The following is a 15980-nucleotide window of genomic DNA, read 5'->3' as shown; positions in this document are numbered from 1 at the left end:
TATGTAAATAAAAACTTTTATTTTGGATGCGATTAATCGTGATTAATCATTTGACAGCACTAATAAATTGCTTTTAGCAGATGGCCCTAGTGTAACAAACTAACTGTGAGTGTTTTGCCGTTCAGATGAGGCGGGTCCCGGTCCGGTCAAGAGCAAGTATGATGCACTGGACTTTGACGCTCTGCTGAAAGAGGCCCAGAGGAGCCTGCATCGCTGACACGCGCCTTACCACGCGTCTCCAGCGTCACGCCCCGTCCGAGACTCGCCTCAGCACCTCAAACAAGGCACTTCTTCATGTTTACATTTTGAACATTGGAATAAAAAAATAGACCTTATCACTTCTAACTGAGGATCGGAGGACAATGGGGCGGGAGGATTACAAAGGAACAGAATCAGCTCTGAGACACCGGACACAAGTGCTGCTTCTCGTGTGTGTTTGATGCCATTCGTGACGTTGCGAGCGGCTCGGGCTTCATAGCAAACCGCACTCTTTTCCATCAGTTGTTGTGACGTGCGTGTGCTTTTTTCTTCTTTTTTTTTGTAACCCCTTGTCACTCTTCATAGACCTGCAAGGTGCTTTCACCATTTTGTCGTAGAAATATATAAACAAGCTTTGTATTAGCGAAATTTTGTGGATGTTCAACTCTGTGTGTGTGTGTGTGTGTTTGTGTTACGATGGATTAAAAGTGGATTTAAAAAAATGACAAACAAAAAAATCCTACAAGGTAGAGTTTACAAATCGAGAAAAAAGTAGTATTTTTGTAATTTTAGTGCTTCCTTGATTTCATCTATGCACTCAAACAAGGTAGTGCTTCTTTGGTCTGGCCTTTGCCCTCCTCTGGTGTGGAAGGGGCTTCTGCTGCTGGCTGTCAGACACAAACGAGTCCAAACTCGACTGTACTACCTTAAAGCTGAAGTGTGTCATTTTTTTATGTTAAAATACTCCTATCCAAGCTAAAAACTGTTAAAGTAAACACAGATGTATCAAAACATTGATCTGTTTGTTTGAGCAGCCTGACACAGCCAATGACTTGAGTTTAGGGGCGGGGCTTTGTCTTTGGCTGACCAATTGACCCTTTGCAGGGAGTTTGATTGACAGCCGATCTGACCAATCATAATGTAATTTTTGTCCGAAGCAAACCAGAGTAGATTAACGTTGGTGGACTTGAACTTGAAAAATGGTGTGTATTGACATCTTTCCACGGTTGATGCAAGATACCTTCCGATGTTCAGTCATGTTTATTTCATGCTATAACTAGTAAAGAAGAAGAGATGATCGGCTCACGTGCCACTTGAACTGAGGCGCTACAGCGATCGGTCACGACGCGTTAAAGCGCAACAAAATGGTATTTATTGTTTGACTTTCTTAAAAATGACCTAATTTTACAGCTGAGTAGGTAACCTGCTATGTCTCTGCCGTGATGTATTTTTCTCTGCGTGAGAACATGATGAGCGGCATGGCTTGTCGGACATAGCAACAGTAATGTGCGAAGGGTCAATTGGAAACCTGTTTGAAAACAGACATTGTGTTTGGCACAGAAATACACACTTCATCTTTACCTCGCCAGTTTCTGTTACCGTTTTACTTGTCAGAACGCGACTGGATTAGAATCCCAATCTGAGGGAAACGTATTTCTAGAATGTATCCATCCCAAATGCGATTGTAGCGCCCATCCAATCGGTCTCGATTCGACAGTACAGTGGAGCGGTTCGACTCTCCCAGTAGCAGAGCCCCGCCAGACATCCAGGCGGTTGACGCATTGGAGCGCTGCTGAGAGAAATGTGGCGGTAAACTAGGAGGAAGATCTTTCCAGAGCTCAATCTCATTAAGAGATACGGTCGTATCTCTGCTTTGTTTACATGTCACTCTCTCATACACTCTTTCTCTCTAGAAGCTCGAACGCTCTTTTTTTACTCTCTCCTTTCCGACAGGGGAAGATCTGCGGGTTTTTTCTAGCTCTTACCTTGTGGCTACTTCTCTCTTTGTCCTTCGTGTGTGTTTTTTGAAGTCTAAACGTGTACCAGTGTATAACTGCGTGTCGTCCGTGTCTTTTACGGGGTCTAGGGATGGGTCCGTCCCTTATATGCCGGGACCCGTTGCTTTTGTTCTGTGGGGGTCTCCTCCAACCTTCGGCCTGTGGATCTAGTGCAGTTGTGAGCGAGTGTGTGCGCATGTATGGGAGCGCCGGCGGCCTCTCTTTACCCCCCTCTATCCAGAAACACACCCCAAACCTGAATGTTTACATGCCTGAATTCTCTTTCGACTTTTACTAGAGCGCACGCTAAGTACAGAACGCCTTATTCAGTGTTTAAGTACCCTATCAGGACGTGCCTTTCGGCTTTCCCTTTTACGGTACCGAGCTGTTACGTGGACACGGCCTCTGAATATTACAGCCGCTTTTGACCAATTCGCCCTACAAGATCTTAAACTGAATGAGTGTTTGTGCTTAGTATGTATACTACTAAATACGCGAGAGATGTGCTGGTTTACATGATTATATATATATATATATATGGAGAAGTATAAAATGTGTATATAGCACTGTGTCTTGTGTAAACATGAGATGTATGGTTATGTGCTGTACAGCGATGTGGTAACGTGTGGCTCTGATTGGTTGCTGGTGAACACAATGAAACAGCGTTAAGCAATACAGGGAGATCCAGAAGGGAATTTTCATTGATATGGCTTCATAAGTCAAATAACACAGTTGTATAGAGTGTCCCTTTAGAAATGGTTCTTTTTAATGACTTTAATATGTTTTTCTTTTTTATGCAATTGAGATGCAATACGGCTAAGAAAGCCTTCCTCATAACGGAAGGGTTTATTGAAGAGATTGGTTGTTTTAAGGGTAGTCCGATCCTGTACTGTACGTTGCAGACAGCTCAGATGGTTCGAAAAGAAGGTCGACATTTAAGAATCGCTGGCTGAGAGGGACTTTTTTTATTAGGAATATACACAGACAGCCCAATCTCACAGGGAGAGCCTTAAACCTTCGAGGAAAACAAAGCTATCAGTAATGTCTGATCTCCTTTACAATCCAATGTGTTTTCTTTACTGACGTAAGTACACTTTTTCAATACAGCCATATTATAAAAGGTATATACATATATCTGATTATATATATACATATATATTTGTGTGTTTGTGTAGATAAATATATAGATGATATAATTTGTTATAGACCATTTTATTCAGTGTTTCAGAACACGTCAATACATTTCAACACTGTCAATCTAGAATGTACAGATCCAAATGAAAAATAATAAAAAAGGTTAAAAAAAAGAAAAGAAAAAAAAAAATCCAAAGGGAACCTTCTTCAATGCAATACATTTTTTCCAGCCCTCATTTTAGCAATCGCTAGACAAGTTGACCAAAAAGTACATTTGATGTTTGGATACAGGAGAAGTGAGGTATCACATCAAATCCATTTCAAGAATGACACGATCGTTTGGCTTGGCCCTGTGTGTGTGTGTGTGCGTGCGCATGTGATTTCTTCCTCTTGTTTTCTTAGTTCATACAAAATGTCACTTTTAATTCACTACATCTATGGCCCTGCGATTTGTTGTTCACAAAGTACATGCTCTTGCAAGATTGGAGGGAATTTTCCTCTTGAATCAGCAGTGAATATATTAGAGGAGAGTTTGTGTGCTAAACCTTGTATCATTTTTATCAAGAAGTGGATCTAGCGTTTGTGTCATTACGGTACCATGTCCCATTGTTTTGCTGCTTCAAGACCTTGTCTTTTGTGGAAACTAAATCGGAGTCAAAGGGCATACATTGTTTTCTTCATCGTCTCATTTTTTTTTTTTTTTGACTATTTACATCTAATGACTATCAAGTTCGTTATGATTTTCCTTTTTTTAAACATAGTTTTTGGTAAATACTGCTAGTAAGATTTTATATTTTTACATATGTCGTGAGTTTTTTTTATTTATATGCCACTTAGCTTGGATGTCTTGAAATGGTGTTGGTTTTATTTTCAATTTGTATTTCTCTGTATTGTGTGATTTTCATACATCTTGAGAATGTGGAGACAAATGCATTTCAGTATTTTTAAATTGTTAAAATCTAGTTTCCTAGCTCAAATCTATATAGTGGAAATTATTTGATGTCATAAATTATATTTTAATTCATGTAAATAGTAAAAAAAAAAAAAAAAAAGAAAGAAGATGATGGCTTCCTTTTAAACTGAACACATTTCTCTTCCGAGATTGTTTACATTATTAAACTGTAGAAACTGATCCTCATATACTGTAAAATAAAAAGTACATATATTCATTGTTTTGCCTCCAAAAAATAAAATCCATAATGAACAACATTCAACTTTGTGATTCATTCATGCACTACATTACTATGTTATTTATGCCAAATAAATGCTGCAGTGAACTGCAATAACACCTTCTGCAGAATTCAATGCTATTCTTTGAGCAAGTGCTGAATAGCAACTTGAGAAAGAGGATTTTGAAAAACCCAGCAGCACTTGCTTTAGGCCGTCACTTTTTTTCACATGCTCCAAATGACATTAGGCATTGCATAAACAGAATGGCTCAGCTGGAAACCGTCTGATTGGTTGCAGCATTGAAATGCCAGCCAGTGGCAAATGGCATTCTGTGTTGTATCCATGCAGAGTGCCTTCAGTTTTAGATGGTGAAGCTAATTGTGGCGGTTCCTTTCACTGAGGGTATGTAGCAGAACATGCTGAATGAGAGCACTGTTAACGCAGCCATTCGGAGAGCTGGTGGCAATTTGCTGCTCCGCTGGTTTGTGATTCAGATGTCAGTATAATCATTCCCTACGGCACTGTGTGTGTGTGTGTGTGTGTGTGTGTGTGAGAGGGGGATGCACATCTATCTGAACAGGTCTGTGTACTTGCTGTCACGTCAGAGCTAATTTTGGCTTCTGCAGTGGTTGCAGATTTTCTCGACTCCACCTCTTTGCTGTAAGAGTGAGGTAAATGTAGCAGAAAACGTGACATCATAGCCATTGACGTGCAGTGACTGCATCTGTGACATGACGTAAATGCTAGCATTGAGCCCGCCTCTTTTTGCTGTCCTGCCAATCAGCTCTCATCCTTCCCAGTCGATTAGGCCAACAATGTGTTATCCAATGCTGTTATGTATGTCCCAGTGGGACAGTTAGCACTAGTGCTAGGGGCAGAAGTCTTATTTTGCACAGCAACACGGTTACACAAGCTTAAAAACAATAACAAGGCTAGGCTCAAAAATTTCTAATTTTATATTTATTTATACATTTCTACATATAAATAATGAAAAAAGTAACATGGACTTTCCAAATGTATTCACACTATACTCTCATGTACATTTTCAGCCATTGTCACTAAAGTATAACTTTACAAAACCTGGTGTCACCACTGAGACATTGCAATAATCTGTTACTCACACTAAAAGGTTTGCTTTACCTATAAATTTAAGACTAGTGCAAATAATTGTAACAGGACATCCTGTGGAGAGAAATAATAAAAGCGATCCAAATTATGTGTGCATTGACATACGTTCTCAATGTCTGTTTTTGTGCAGTTTGACGTCTAGGAAATGACACGGGTCTTGGACTGAGATGGGGCCGGGACCGCGTTTCCTGTAAGGAAAGAGAATTTGGATATGGAAAATAAAATAAATGACATGTCAATTGTTTGTAATGTGCATTCTTAATCGAATGGTTCATACATTTAAAATACATACATATATATTTATTCATTCCAAAATTGTTTACAGAAATCATTCCAAAACTGTGAAATACAAAAGGTGAAATTTTAAAGAATGCTCACGCTGCTTGTTTCCATACATTCAAAGCAAAAGGACAAATACGGACAAAAGTAGTCCATATGAAGTCAAACAGTAAATTTGTGCCAAAAACATACCTTAAAGATTAAAGGAACAGTTAAATAAAAAAATGTTTGCATTTTGCTGAAAATGTCCTCACCCTCAGGCCATTCAAGATGTAGATGAGTTTGCTGCTTCAACAGATTTGGAGAAATTTAGCATTACATCACTTGCTTTTCAACTCCGCATCTTGTGAAGTGAAAAGCTTCACCATATGTTAATTTATAGACTGGAGTGGTGTGGATTATTGTGATGTTTTTATCAGCTGTTTGAACTCTTATTCTGACGGCACCCATTCACTGCAGAGGATCCATGGGTGAGTAAGTGATGTAATGTTACATTTCTCCAAATCTGTTCTCATGAACAAACTTAGATGGCCCGAGGGTGAGTAAATTTGCAGCTCATTTTCATTTTTGGGTGAACTACGTTTAAATATTATTCCCGAGAATCTTGTCCTTCTCAGTAGACGTGGACTTTTATGATTCTGCAATATGTTTTGTCTGCAGCTTTTTGCACAAATCAAACAAAAACACGTCTGTTTGATGTAGCCTAATAGACTGCAGTTAGAATGCCAAGGAAAATAGTACCAAACAAACCCAAAGCGCCACTTGCTTTGATTCAGCCATTGTTATCAAATCGTTCGAATAAACGATTCAGTAATTCAATCAGTTAGACCGGGATTTGCTGCCACTTGCTGGTGGTTTTAGCTTCATATTTAAAGTATCATTTGATATTTTGATAATCAAAATGTTATTTTTAAAACATTAATCTCATAGCATTATTTATGCAGTTGTAATTTCAATGTAAATGCATTCATGCCACCTCTGAGCTGCATTAATCTTTCAAATCAAAATGCAAAAATACAACATCTAGCATGTCTTAGAAGATCTTTATTTACTCATTATGCCCACAATACTCCCACTTTACTCACGCCCAATCCCTCTTGCAGGAGTTCTCTCGCTTCCACGTAGAGATCACACCCATGCTAGAGCGTCTGCTGAACAACAGGAAGGAGTGGAACGCTCTGAAGGAAATTCATGAGGCCAAGGTAGCCAAGCTGGAAGAGGCTAAAGAGGGGGCAGATGGTGTCACCTCAGCTGCTAATCAAGGTAGATAGTGACTGAAATGGTGTCTCACAGTCTCTTAAAGCAATAGTTCACCCTAAAATGTGGAAGACAGATGATTTGTTCAAATGTTTACGTTGCTCTTTTACATAAAGTGGGTGTAAAATGGCACAATGCACACATCTTTTAGTTCCAACAAAATGACATTCTTAAGTAACATTCACAAAATCACGTTTTGAAATGTATGAATAATTTGAATTGGTAGAAAATAGAATCCTATGTGAATCCATGTTACCTCCAGCCCTCTCCACTTCACATTCTCTACTTCCAGCAGGCCTGCACTGTAACGTTCACACTAAAACTCAAGTATACAGACATCTGATCAAGACCAGCATTGTGCATTTATGCTGATGATTATGTGTCTGCTTCCTGATGGACTCTCGTCTGGATCCTGTGAACATTTAGAAGTGTAGATCAATGAAGTCCCATATGTCGTTTTGTTTACTAATCGAAATGGAGGACCTCACCTTGTAAACGAAAGAACAGACGAAATCAATAAAACCACACTGCAGTTTGGGAAGTTCGTCCGCTTTGTTCCGGTCCATCATGGGCTGGAAAGGAAGCAGCATGTTCTTAACTGAAACCACAACCTACCGATTCCCAGCTGATTGCTTACAAATTGTAGTCTGCTACTGATTACAAATAACATTCATTATAGATTACATTTGTAATATTTTAAGTAATGTATTCTGGCTACTTTTGGATTACTTTTAACCTAACATATGTGACCCTGGAGCACAAAACCAGTCTTAAGTCTCCGGGGTATATTTGTAGCAATAGCCAACAATACATTGTATGGGTCAAAATTATCGATTTTTCTTTTATGCCAAAAATCATTAGGATATTAAGTAAAGATCATGTTCCATGAAGATATTTTGTAAATTTCCTACCGTAAATATATCAAAACGTAATTTTTGATTAGTAATATGCATTGCTAAGAACTTAATTTGGACAACTTTAAAGGCGATTTTCTCCATATTTTCATTTTTTTGCACCCTCAGATTTAAGATTTTCAAATAGTTGTATCTCGACCAAATATTGTCCTATCATAACAAACCATACATCAATGGAAAGCTTATATATTTTGAAAAATTGACACTTAAGACTGGTTTTGTGGTCCATGGTCACATATAGACTTGAATGGGATTATTGTTATGAAAAGCAAAGAGCAAACTAAAATATATTCCATTCTTTGAAGCATGGGTCACACATTCATTTATATTACATTTACATGGCTGTTTAATACTGTGAATATTTAAAGCTAAATGATATACGGTAACACATGAAGGGCCATGCAACTAAAGTAGAAAGTTCGAAGACACTTTCAAAAGTTGACATTATATTCTTGCATTTCCAATCACAGCTAAGGAAAATGCATGGGGAGTTTGGGAGCGGTCTGGTAGACTGGGCCATTGTGACCGCTCTTTCTGATTCACTGCACCGCATAATAGGCAGTACATCACGACATGACCCATGGGAACTTTTCATTCTTATTCCCTTTCTCTCAGCCCCCTTCATTCCAGGCACTTTCTCACAATAGGCTGCTGCTTCAGCACTGTCCTCTCCAGGTCACCCTGCTCCCAGAATTCTGCAACAACGGACAGCGCCACCTACACGACACAGTCAGTAATAAACTTAGATTTATGCTCTTTATAGATGCATTTGGAGAGATGCGAATATGGATTTTACGTGTAACTAGATTTCAAATATATTAACTGTGCATTAGAGACCATTAATGACTTAAACCAAGCAGAAATCGCTACATAACGATTCCCACTGAGACAGACCTGGCACATGTCCCATTTGCAACTATAAAATTTGGCTCTATCATTGTTCTTGGATCTACTTCCACGATTCAGCATTACCTCATCTCTAAGCAGAGTTTTTCCAAACTCTAGATGGTGCCTCTCAAGAATGGAGGAACCATGCAGCTTTGCCCGTGGATTCCCAGACCTGGCAAAGACATCACAGAAATGGAATCTTAAAACCTAGAAGGGTCACAGACTTTCAGTAAAAATGAACACAAATAGGCATGATGCAATGTGCAATGCAGTTTGCATAAATTTAACGATTTTAATAATTCATATGTAAACGTTGGCTCCTTAGATCTTTGATTAGAGTGTATTTTGAATGCAAATAAAAATGCATCTTTGACCACTGAATTACATGATTATTGTAGGCATGATAACTTACAGTGGGGAAAAAAAGTGGAGGACAGAGGAGTCTCTTAAAGAAGAAGTTACAGGTCTGTGAGGGCCAGAAATCTTGCTTGTTTGTAGGTGACCAAATACTTATTTTACCGAGGAATTTACCAATTAATTCTTTAAAAATCCTACAATGTGATTTTCTGGATTTTTTTTCTCATTTTGTCTCTCATAGTTGAGGTATACCTATGATGAAAATTACAGGCCTCTCTCATCTTTTTAAGTGGGAGAACTTGCACAATTGGTGGCTGACTAAATACTTTTTTGCCCCACTGTATGCCATTCTCTACCCCTTCTCGTTTCATTTCAATGCATGTCACTTTTTTTCTCAGTGGAGCACAAAATAAATGTTTTTCAAAATGTCTTTGCATACTGTGAAAATGTTGCCCAGTAGCTGTCAAGTTGCAATTTTCCTCGGTTAATGCATATCAGGTCAGGTTTTGAACCCATCTGTTTGCACGCTAAACAAAAATGCTGCCACAAAACTGGTCTGACATCTAAATAAAGTACTACTAAGTTACATTGATTTAGAAGAATGTGTTTTTTGGTGCACCCACTGGTGCATGATACCCCTGGTAGTGGATGTCGGTGATATAAAAATGAGAATGTCTCCACACTATATTTCTGAATATTGTAATACATACACATTTTTCTTTAGTAAGAGCAGTGGGACATTGACTTTAATGAGTGCATACTTCATCTGGTAGAGGTTGTTAATGCCGCGGTGGTCAATATCATGACAGAGCCCAGCGGTCACCATCGCCATCGTCTCCAGGTCCGTATAATAGCACTTCAGGTCACCTGTCTGAGACACAAAAGAGCAGGTTTAATAGGCTTCAAGGCGGAGCCACGTTAAGACACACCCCCTACTCTTGTAGAGCAAGAGGCTGACTAGTGAGGGCTCATTAGGCTCAGTGAAGCATGGGAGTAGTGCTGAGAAAGGCTCATTAGCAGCCTGGCTTGCGTTTCTTCCAGCCCTCCAACACTCCATCCTTCCTGACGTACAGCCAGCTCGCAGTGATTACACATGACTTAACCAGGAGCAGGTTTACACTCGACTGATTAATTAGACGGGGCCGTCTGCCATTTCAGAGAATGCGTGTTGGAGATGGGCTGTATCATTAAACATATTCCCTAAAAAATGTCCACGACTCTAGCACCCACTAAAGAGAGGGGCAAATTGATCAAATGCTCTGTTGCAAGGCTAGCATAGCTGGTTTGTTTATTTAGTTTTTTTGTTTGCAGGGTGAGAACAGTAAATGTATTCATAGCTAGGGCTTCACTAGCTTTTGCTGAGCAAGATGAGTTGTTGTCTCTGAAGTGAGAGCAGATTTGGAGAGGGGCTGAGATGAGATTTTTAGGCCCCCTTAACAAGCGTCTAGAAATGAAATGTTTGAAATGTCATTCCGAGTGGTTTTTCTCTTACCACGAGCAGTGTAAACATGGTCTGACCCAAATTGAAGCCATGCCTCCAGTTGTGGTAGGTGATCCTCCTGTAACCTTTACTGACCGAGTACACAAAGCGCGCCAGGGTCTAGAGAGAAATCAATTTCAGCTAAGTCTTACAAGGCATAGCAAATATTGTATTTACGTTGTCTGTACAGTGTGCAATAAAATATCTTAAAGAGAGTGCACTGAAACAGTGCATTTTTAGATGAATTTTAGCAGCAGTATTTAGTGATGCTTGGTAGGACGAATGTACATAAATCATTGATGATAACTTGAAAAATGAAACTTGGGTGCATATCCCGTTTGTGTTGTAGACATGAATTATATCTTGTTTTGAAAATGATAAAATGGGTAAAAATTTATTGAAGGAGGGACCCAAGCCATCTAGAGACCAGGGCCAGATTCACCTAAATCTTCCTAAGGAAGAAATGTAATTATTTATATTATCGCTCACTAGTGTTACTTCAGAGTATGAAACTCTTTCCACATTTATATAGTATAGTCACGTGAGGAGATACAGTATATAGTATAGTTTTTTTATTTCATTGCAAAATGTAACTATATTGTTGTCCAACTGTTTATATAATATTGGATATCCAAGTGTGTCCAACTATATCCGCGATACATAGGGCGATATATATACTATATAGCATTTCTCAACTGCTTGATTCCTTGTATTGGCTCAAACTGTATTATCGGCCATCTGAATCTGCTTTGAAACAAAGCGTATTGTGAAAACGGCTATAAATTTTACTTGACTTGTCATTTTACCTTTGGGTATTTAAAACAAGTTAAAGGTTTCAATTATTACAATGTATTGTAAGTATTACTGTACAATGAGTTTTAAGATTTTTTTTCAGGTATTCAAATTCTTCTTAGGTTTTGACTTTAGAACAAAAAGAAAAGAACAGTCTTAAGAGATGTTGCTTGGAAATATTCTTAACTTTAAGTTAGAAAATAGAAAGAAAATAGCATTAAGAAGAATTTTATTTGTATTTTGCATTTTTTGTGAATCTGGCCCCAGGAACATTAATGTGGCTTGTTTTGTCTTATAAAGTAAGCAAACATCATCCCAGAACAACCATAACCTCTTAAATTTTCTTTAGTTAGATACAGTATATAGTCAAAATATACCAACTGGATTGGAGTTGTCATTATCACTCACCTCACGTGGAATATGGAATTTGTCTACCACACCCAGTTCATAGTACATCTTGATGCCACACTTCACCAGGTCAAACTCACTGAACTCAAAGTCACAGAAGTGAAACTCAAAGATCTCTGATTCCTCTGAGTCTGGTAGTGTTTCGTACTGCAGAGAGAGACAGCACAGCTGAACACACACACAGCTATAAAACAACTAGACTTTAAACTATGCATGAATTTTTTGTGTTTTACCAGATTATCCTCCAGCTCATCCTCGTCACATTCATCAGGTTCTTTGTCATACACCTCACGTGTGTTCTGAACATAAAAAAATAAATTTTACAAGGCTAATATTCCATGACTCTTTTTCTATGTTCATACAACCCATTTTAATCAGGCAATCAATCATACTGTCATATACGACAGCACTGCTTTTCCACATGATCAAGATACTTCATTCTATAGGATATCCTGCTATTACCAGCTTTACCAATGTAGTGTAATTCATTTTAATTAGTGCACACTAGGGACTAAGCCATGTCAAGTTGGAGAAACCCACCAAGATATTCTGAATCTCATCTTTCCTGCACTTGACGTGGTACATGACCATGTCCTGAAAGATGTCCTTGCGATTTTCCAGCTTGTTCATCTTGTCATACGTGTGTGTATTCAACAATGACCAGCCCAGGAACTGAGTGAGTGACTGAAACAGATTCAGGTTTAGATTCACATTTACATTCATGTACACAAATAGGCTTAGATTCAGATTCATGTTTAGGTTTAGATTCACATTTACATTCAGGTTCAGAATTACTGCAGGTTGAGATTCAAGTTCAGATTCAGATTTACATTCAAGTTTACAATTAGGTTCAGATTCGTGTTCAAGTTCACATTTAATGTAGATTGAGATTCCGGTTTAGATTCACCTTTACATACAGATTCACAATTAGGCTGAGATTCAGATTCATGTTCAGGTTCACATTTAATGTAGATTTAGATTCCGGTTCAGATTTAGATTTAGATTCACATTTACATTCAGGTCCATTACTGTAAGTTGAGATTCAGGTTTAGATTCACACTGCTCATACAGGTTCACATTTACTGTAGGTTGAGATACATTTTTAGGTTCACATTTTCATTCAGGTTCACATTTACTGTAGGTTGAGATTTAGGTTCAGATTCAGGTTTAGATTCACATTTACTGTAGGTTGAGATACATTTTTAGGTTCATATTTTCATTCAGGTTCACATTTACTGTAGATTGGGATTCAGGCTCAGATTCGGGTTTAGATAAATCATTGATGATAACTTGAAAAATGAAACTTGGGTGCATATTCTGTTTGTGTTGTAGACATGAATTATATCTTGTTTTGAAAATGATAAAATGGGTAAAAATTAATTGAAGGAGGGACCCAAGCCATCTAGAGACCAGGGCCAGATTCACCTAAATCTTCCTAAGGAAGAAATGTAATTATTTATATTATCGCTCACTAGTGTTACTTCAGAGTATGAAACTCTTTCCACATTTATATAGTATAGTCACGTGAGGAGATACAGTATATAGTATAGTTTTTTTATTTCATTGCAAAATGTAACTATATTGTTGTCCAACTGTTTATATAATATTGGATATCCAAGTGTGTCCAACTATATCCGCGATACATAGGGCGATATATACTATATAGCATTTCTCAACTGCTTGATTCCTTGTATTGGCTCAAACTGTATTATCGGCCATCTGAATCGGCTTTGAAACAAAGAGTATTGTGAAAACGGCTATAAATTTTACTTGACTTGTCATTTTACCTTTGGGTATTTAAGACAAGTTAAAGGTTTCAATTATTACAATGTATTGTAAGTATTACTGTACAATGAGTTTTAAGATTTTTTTTCAGGTATTCAAATTCTTCTTAGGTTTTGACTTTAGAACAAAAAGAAAAGAACAGTCTTAAGAAATGTTGCTTGGAAATATTCGTAACTTTAAGTTAGAAAATAGAAAGAAAATAGCATTAAGAAGAATTTTATTTGTATTCTGCATTTTTTGTGAATCTGGCCCCAGGAACATTAATGTGGCTTGTTTTGTCTTATAAAGTAAGCAAACATCATCCCAGAACAACCATAACCTCTCAAAATTTTCTTTAGTTAGATACAGTATATAGTCAAAATATACCAACTGGATTGGAGTTGTCATTATCACTCACCTCACGTGGAATATGGAATTTGTCTACCACACCCAGTTCATAGTACATCTTGATGCCACACTTCACCAGGTCAAACTCACTGAACTCAAAGTCACAGAAGTGAAACTCAAAGATCTCTGATTCCTCTGAGTCTGGTAGTGTTTCGTACTGCAGAGAGAGACAGCACAGCTGAACACACACACAGCTATAAAACAACTAGACTTTAAACTATGCATGAATTTTTTGTGTTTTACCAGATTATCCTCCAGCTCATCCTCGTCACATTCATCAGGTTCTTTGTCATACACCTCACGTGTGTTCTGAACATAAAAAAATAAATTTTACAAGGCTAATATTCCATGACTCTTTTTCTATGTTCATACAACCCATTTTAATCAGGCAATCAATCATACTGTCATATACGACAGCACTGCTTTTCCACATGATCAAGATACTTCATTCTATAGGATATCCTGCTATTACCAGCTTTACCAATGTAGTGTAATTCATTTTAATTAGTGCACACTAGGGACTAAGCCATGTCAAGTTGGAGAAACCCACCAAGATATTCTGAATCTCATCTTTCCTGCACTTGACGTGGTACATGACCATGTCCTGAAAGATGTCCTTGCGATTTTCCAGCTTGTTCATCTTGTCATACGTGTGTGTATTCAACAATGACCAGCCCAGGAGCTGAGTGAGTGACTGAAACAGATTCAGGTTTAGATTCACATTTACATTCATATAGGCTTATAGGCTTAGATTCAGATTCATGTTTAGGTTTAGATTCACATTTACATTCAGGTTCAGAATTACTGCAGGTAAGTTCAGATGTTCAGATTCAGATTTACATTCAAGTTTACAATTAGGTTCAGATTCGTGTTCAAGTTCACATTTAATGTAGATTGAGATTCCGGTTTAGATTCACCTTTACATACAGATTCACAATTAGGCTGAGATTCAGATTCATGTTCAGGTTCACATTTAATGTAGATTTAGATTCCGGTTCAGATTTAGATTTAGATTCACATTTACATTCAGGTCCATTACTGTAAGTTGAGATTCAGGTTTAGATTCACACTGCTCATACAGGTTCACATTTACTGTAGGTTGAGATACATTTTTAGGTTCACATTTTCATTCAGGTTCACATTTACTGTAGGTTGAGATTTAGGTTCAGATTCAGGTTTAGATTCACATTTACTGTAGGTTGAGATACATTTTTAGGTTCACATTTTCATTCAGGTTCACATTTACTGTAGATTGGGATTCAGGTTCAGATTCAGATTCGCATTTACATTCAGTTTTACATGTACTGAGATTCAGGTTTAGATTCACATCTACATTCAAGTTTACAATTAGATTCAACTTTACGTTCAGATTCACAATTAGGTTGAGATTCAGATTCATGTTCAGGTTCACATTTAATGTATGTAGATTTAGATTCCGGTTCAGATTTAGATTTAGATTTACATTCAGGTTCATTACTGTAAGTTGAGATTCAGGTTTAGGTTCACACTTCTCATACAGGTTCACATTTACTGTAGGTTGAGACTCACACTTTCATTCAGGTTCACATTTACTGTAGGTTGAGATACATTCTTAGGTTCACATTTTCATTCAGGTTCACATTGTAATGCACTATTGTAATGCACTCCTAGGTGGTTGTCCTGCATCTTCAATAAACAAGCTACAGGTAGTCCAAAATGCAGCGGCTAGAGTCCTTACCAGGTCAAGAAAATATGATCATATTACCCCAATTTTACAGTCTCTGCACTGGCTACCTATTAAGTTCCGTATCAGTTACAAAATATTATTACTTGCTTCCTGATAACATTCAGGGTTCAGACACACTCTCTCTGTTTAAATCTAGATTAAAGACACATCTCTTTGGCCAAGCATTCAAATAATGCATCTCATAATCTTGTACTGCAGTTATATCTGATCAAATATGCACATTATTATTCTTTAGTTTGGGTTAAACAAATCAATTTTGCTTGGTTGGAGCTGCAGCTACGCTAATTATGTCTCTATTT

The 15980-nt window shown here is 37.7% G+C and overlaps 1 protein-coding gene, 1 long non-coding RNA gene and 1 pseudogene across 5 annotated transcripts in view; 2 read left to right on the top strand and 1 right to left on the bottom strand.

Moving 5' to 3' along the window:
• The window catches only part of LOC107598327 (peroxisome proliferator-activated receptor gamma coactivator 1-beta-like), a 46004-nt gene extending 42449 nt beyond the window's left edge, over positions 1–3555 (top strand). For all 4 annotated transcript variants that reach the window (XM_016289628.1, XM_016289625.1, XM_016289624.1 and 1 more), the window contains one exon: positions 126–3555. In XM_016289628.1, the coding sequence (XP_016145114.1) occupies positions 126–217 (92 nt within the window). In that variant the 3' untranslated portion in view covers positions 218–3555. The remainder of the gene's footprint in view (positions 1–125) is intronic.
• A 4924-nt stretch (positions 3556–8479) lies between these two features.
• LOC107598356 (rod cGMP-specific 3',5'-cyclic phosphodiesterase subunit alpha-like) overlaps positions 8480–15980 on the bottom strand; it is a 12265-nt pseudogene continuing 4764 nt past the window's right edge.
• LOC107598331 (uncharacterized) lies at positions 12976–15521 on the top strand. Its single transcript, XR_001610548.1, has 3 exons — positions 12976–13048; positions 14725–14748; positions 15037–15521. It is a non-coding gene; the product is annotated as an uncharacterized lncRNA (long non-coding RNA).

Source organism: Sinocyclocheilus grahami, unplaced genomic scaffold, assembly GCF_001515645.1.
Source record: "Sinocyclocheilus grahami isolate Dianchi unplaced genomic scaffold, SAMN03320097.WGS_v1.1 scaffold250.1, whole genome shotgun sequence".
In the NCBI taxonomy this organism is placed as follows: Eukaryota; Metazoa; Chordata; class Actinopteri; order Cypriniformes; family Cyprinidae; genus Sinocyclocheilus; species Sinocyclocheilus grahami.
The sequence above is the reverse complement of the archived record's forward strand: the minus strand, read 5'-3'. Positions and strand labels throughout refer to the sequence as shown.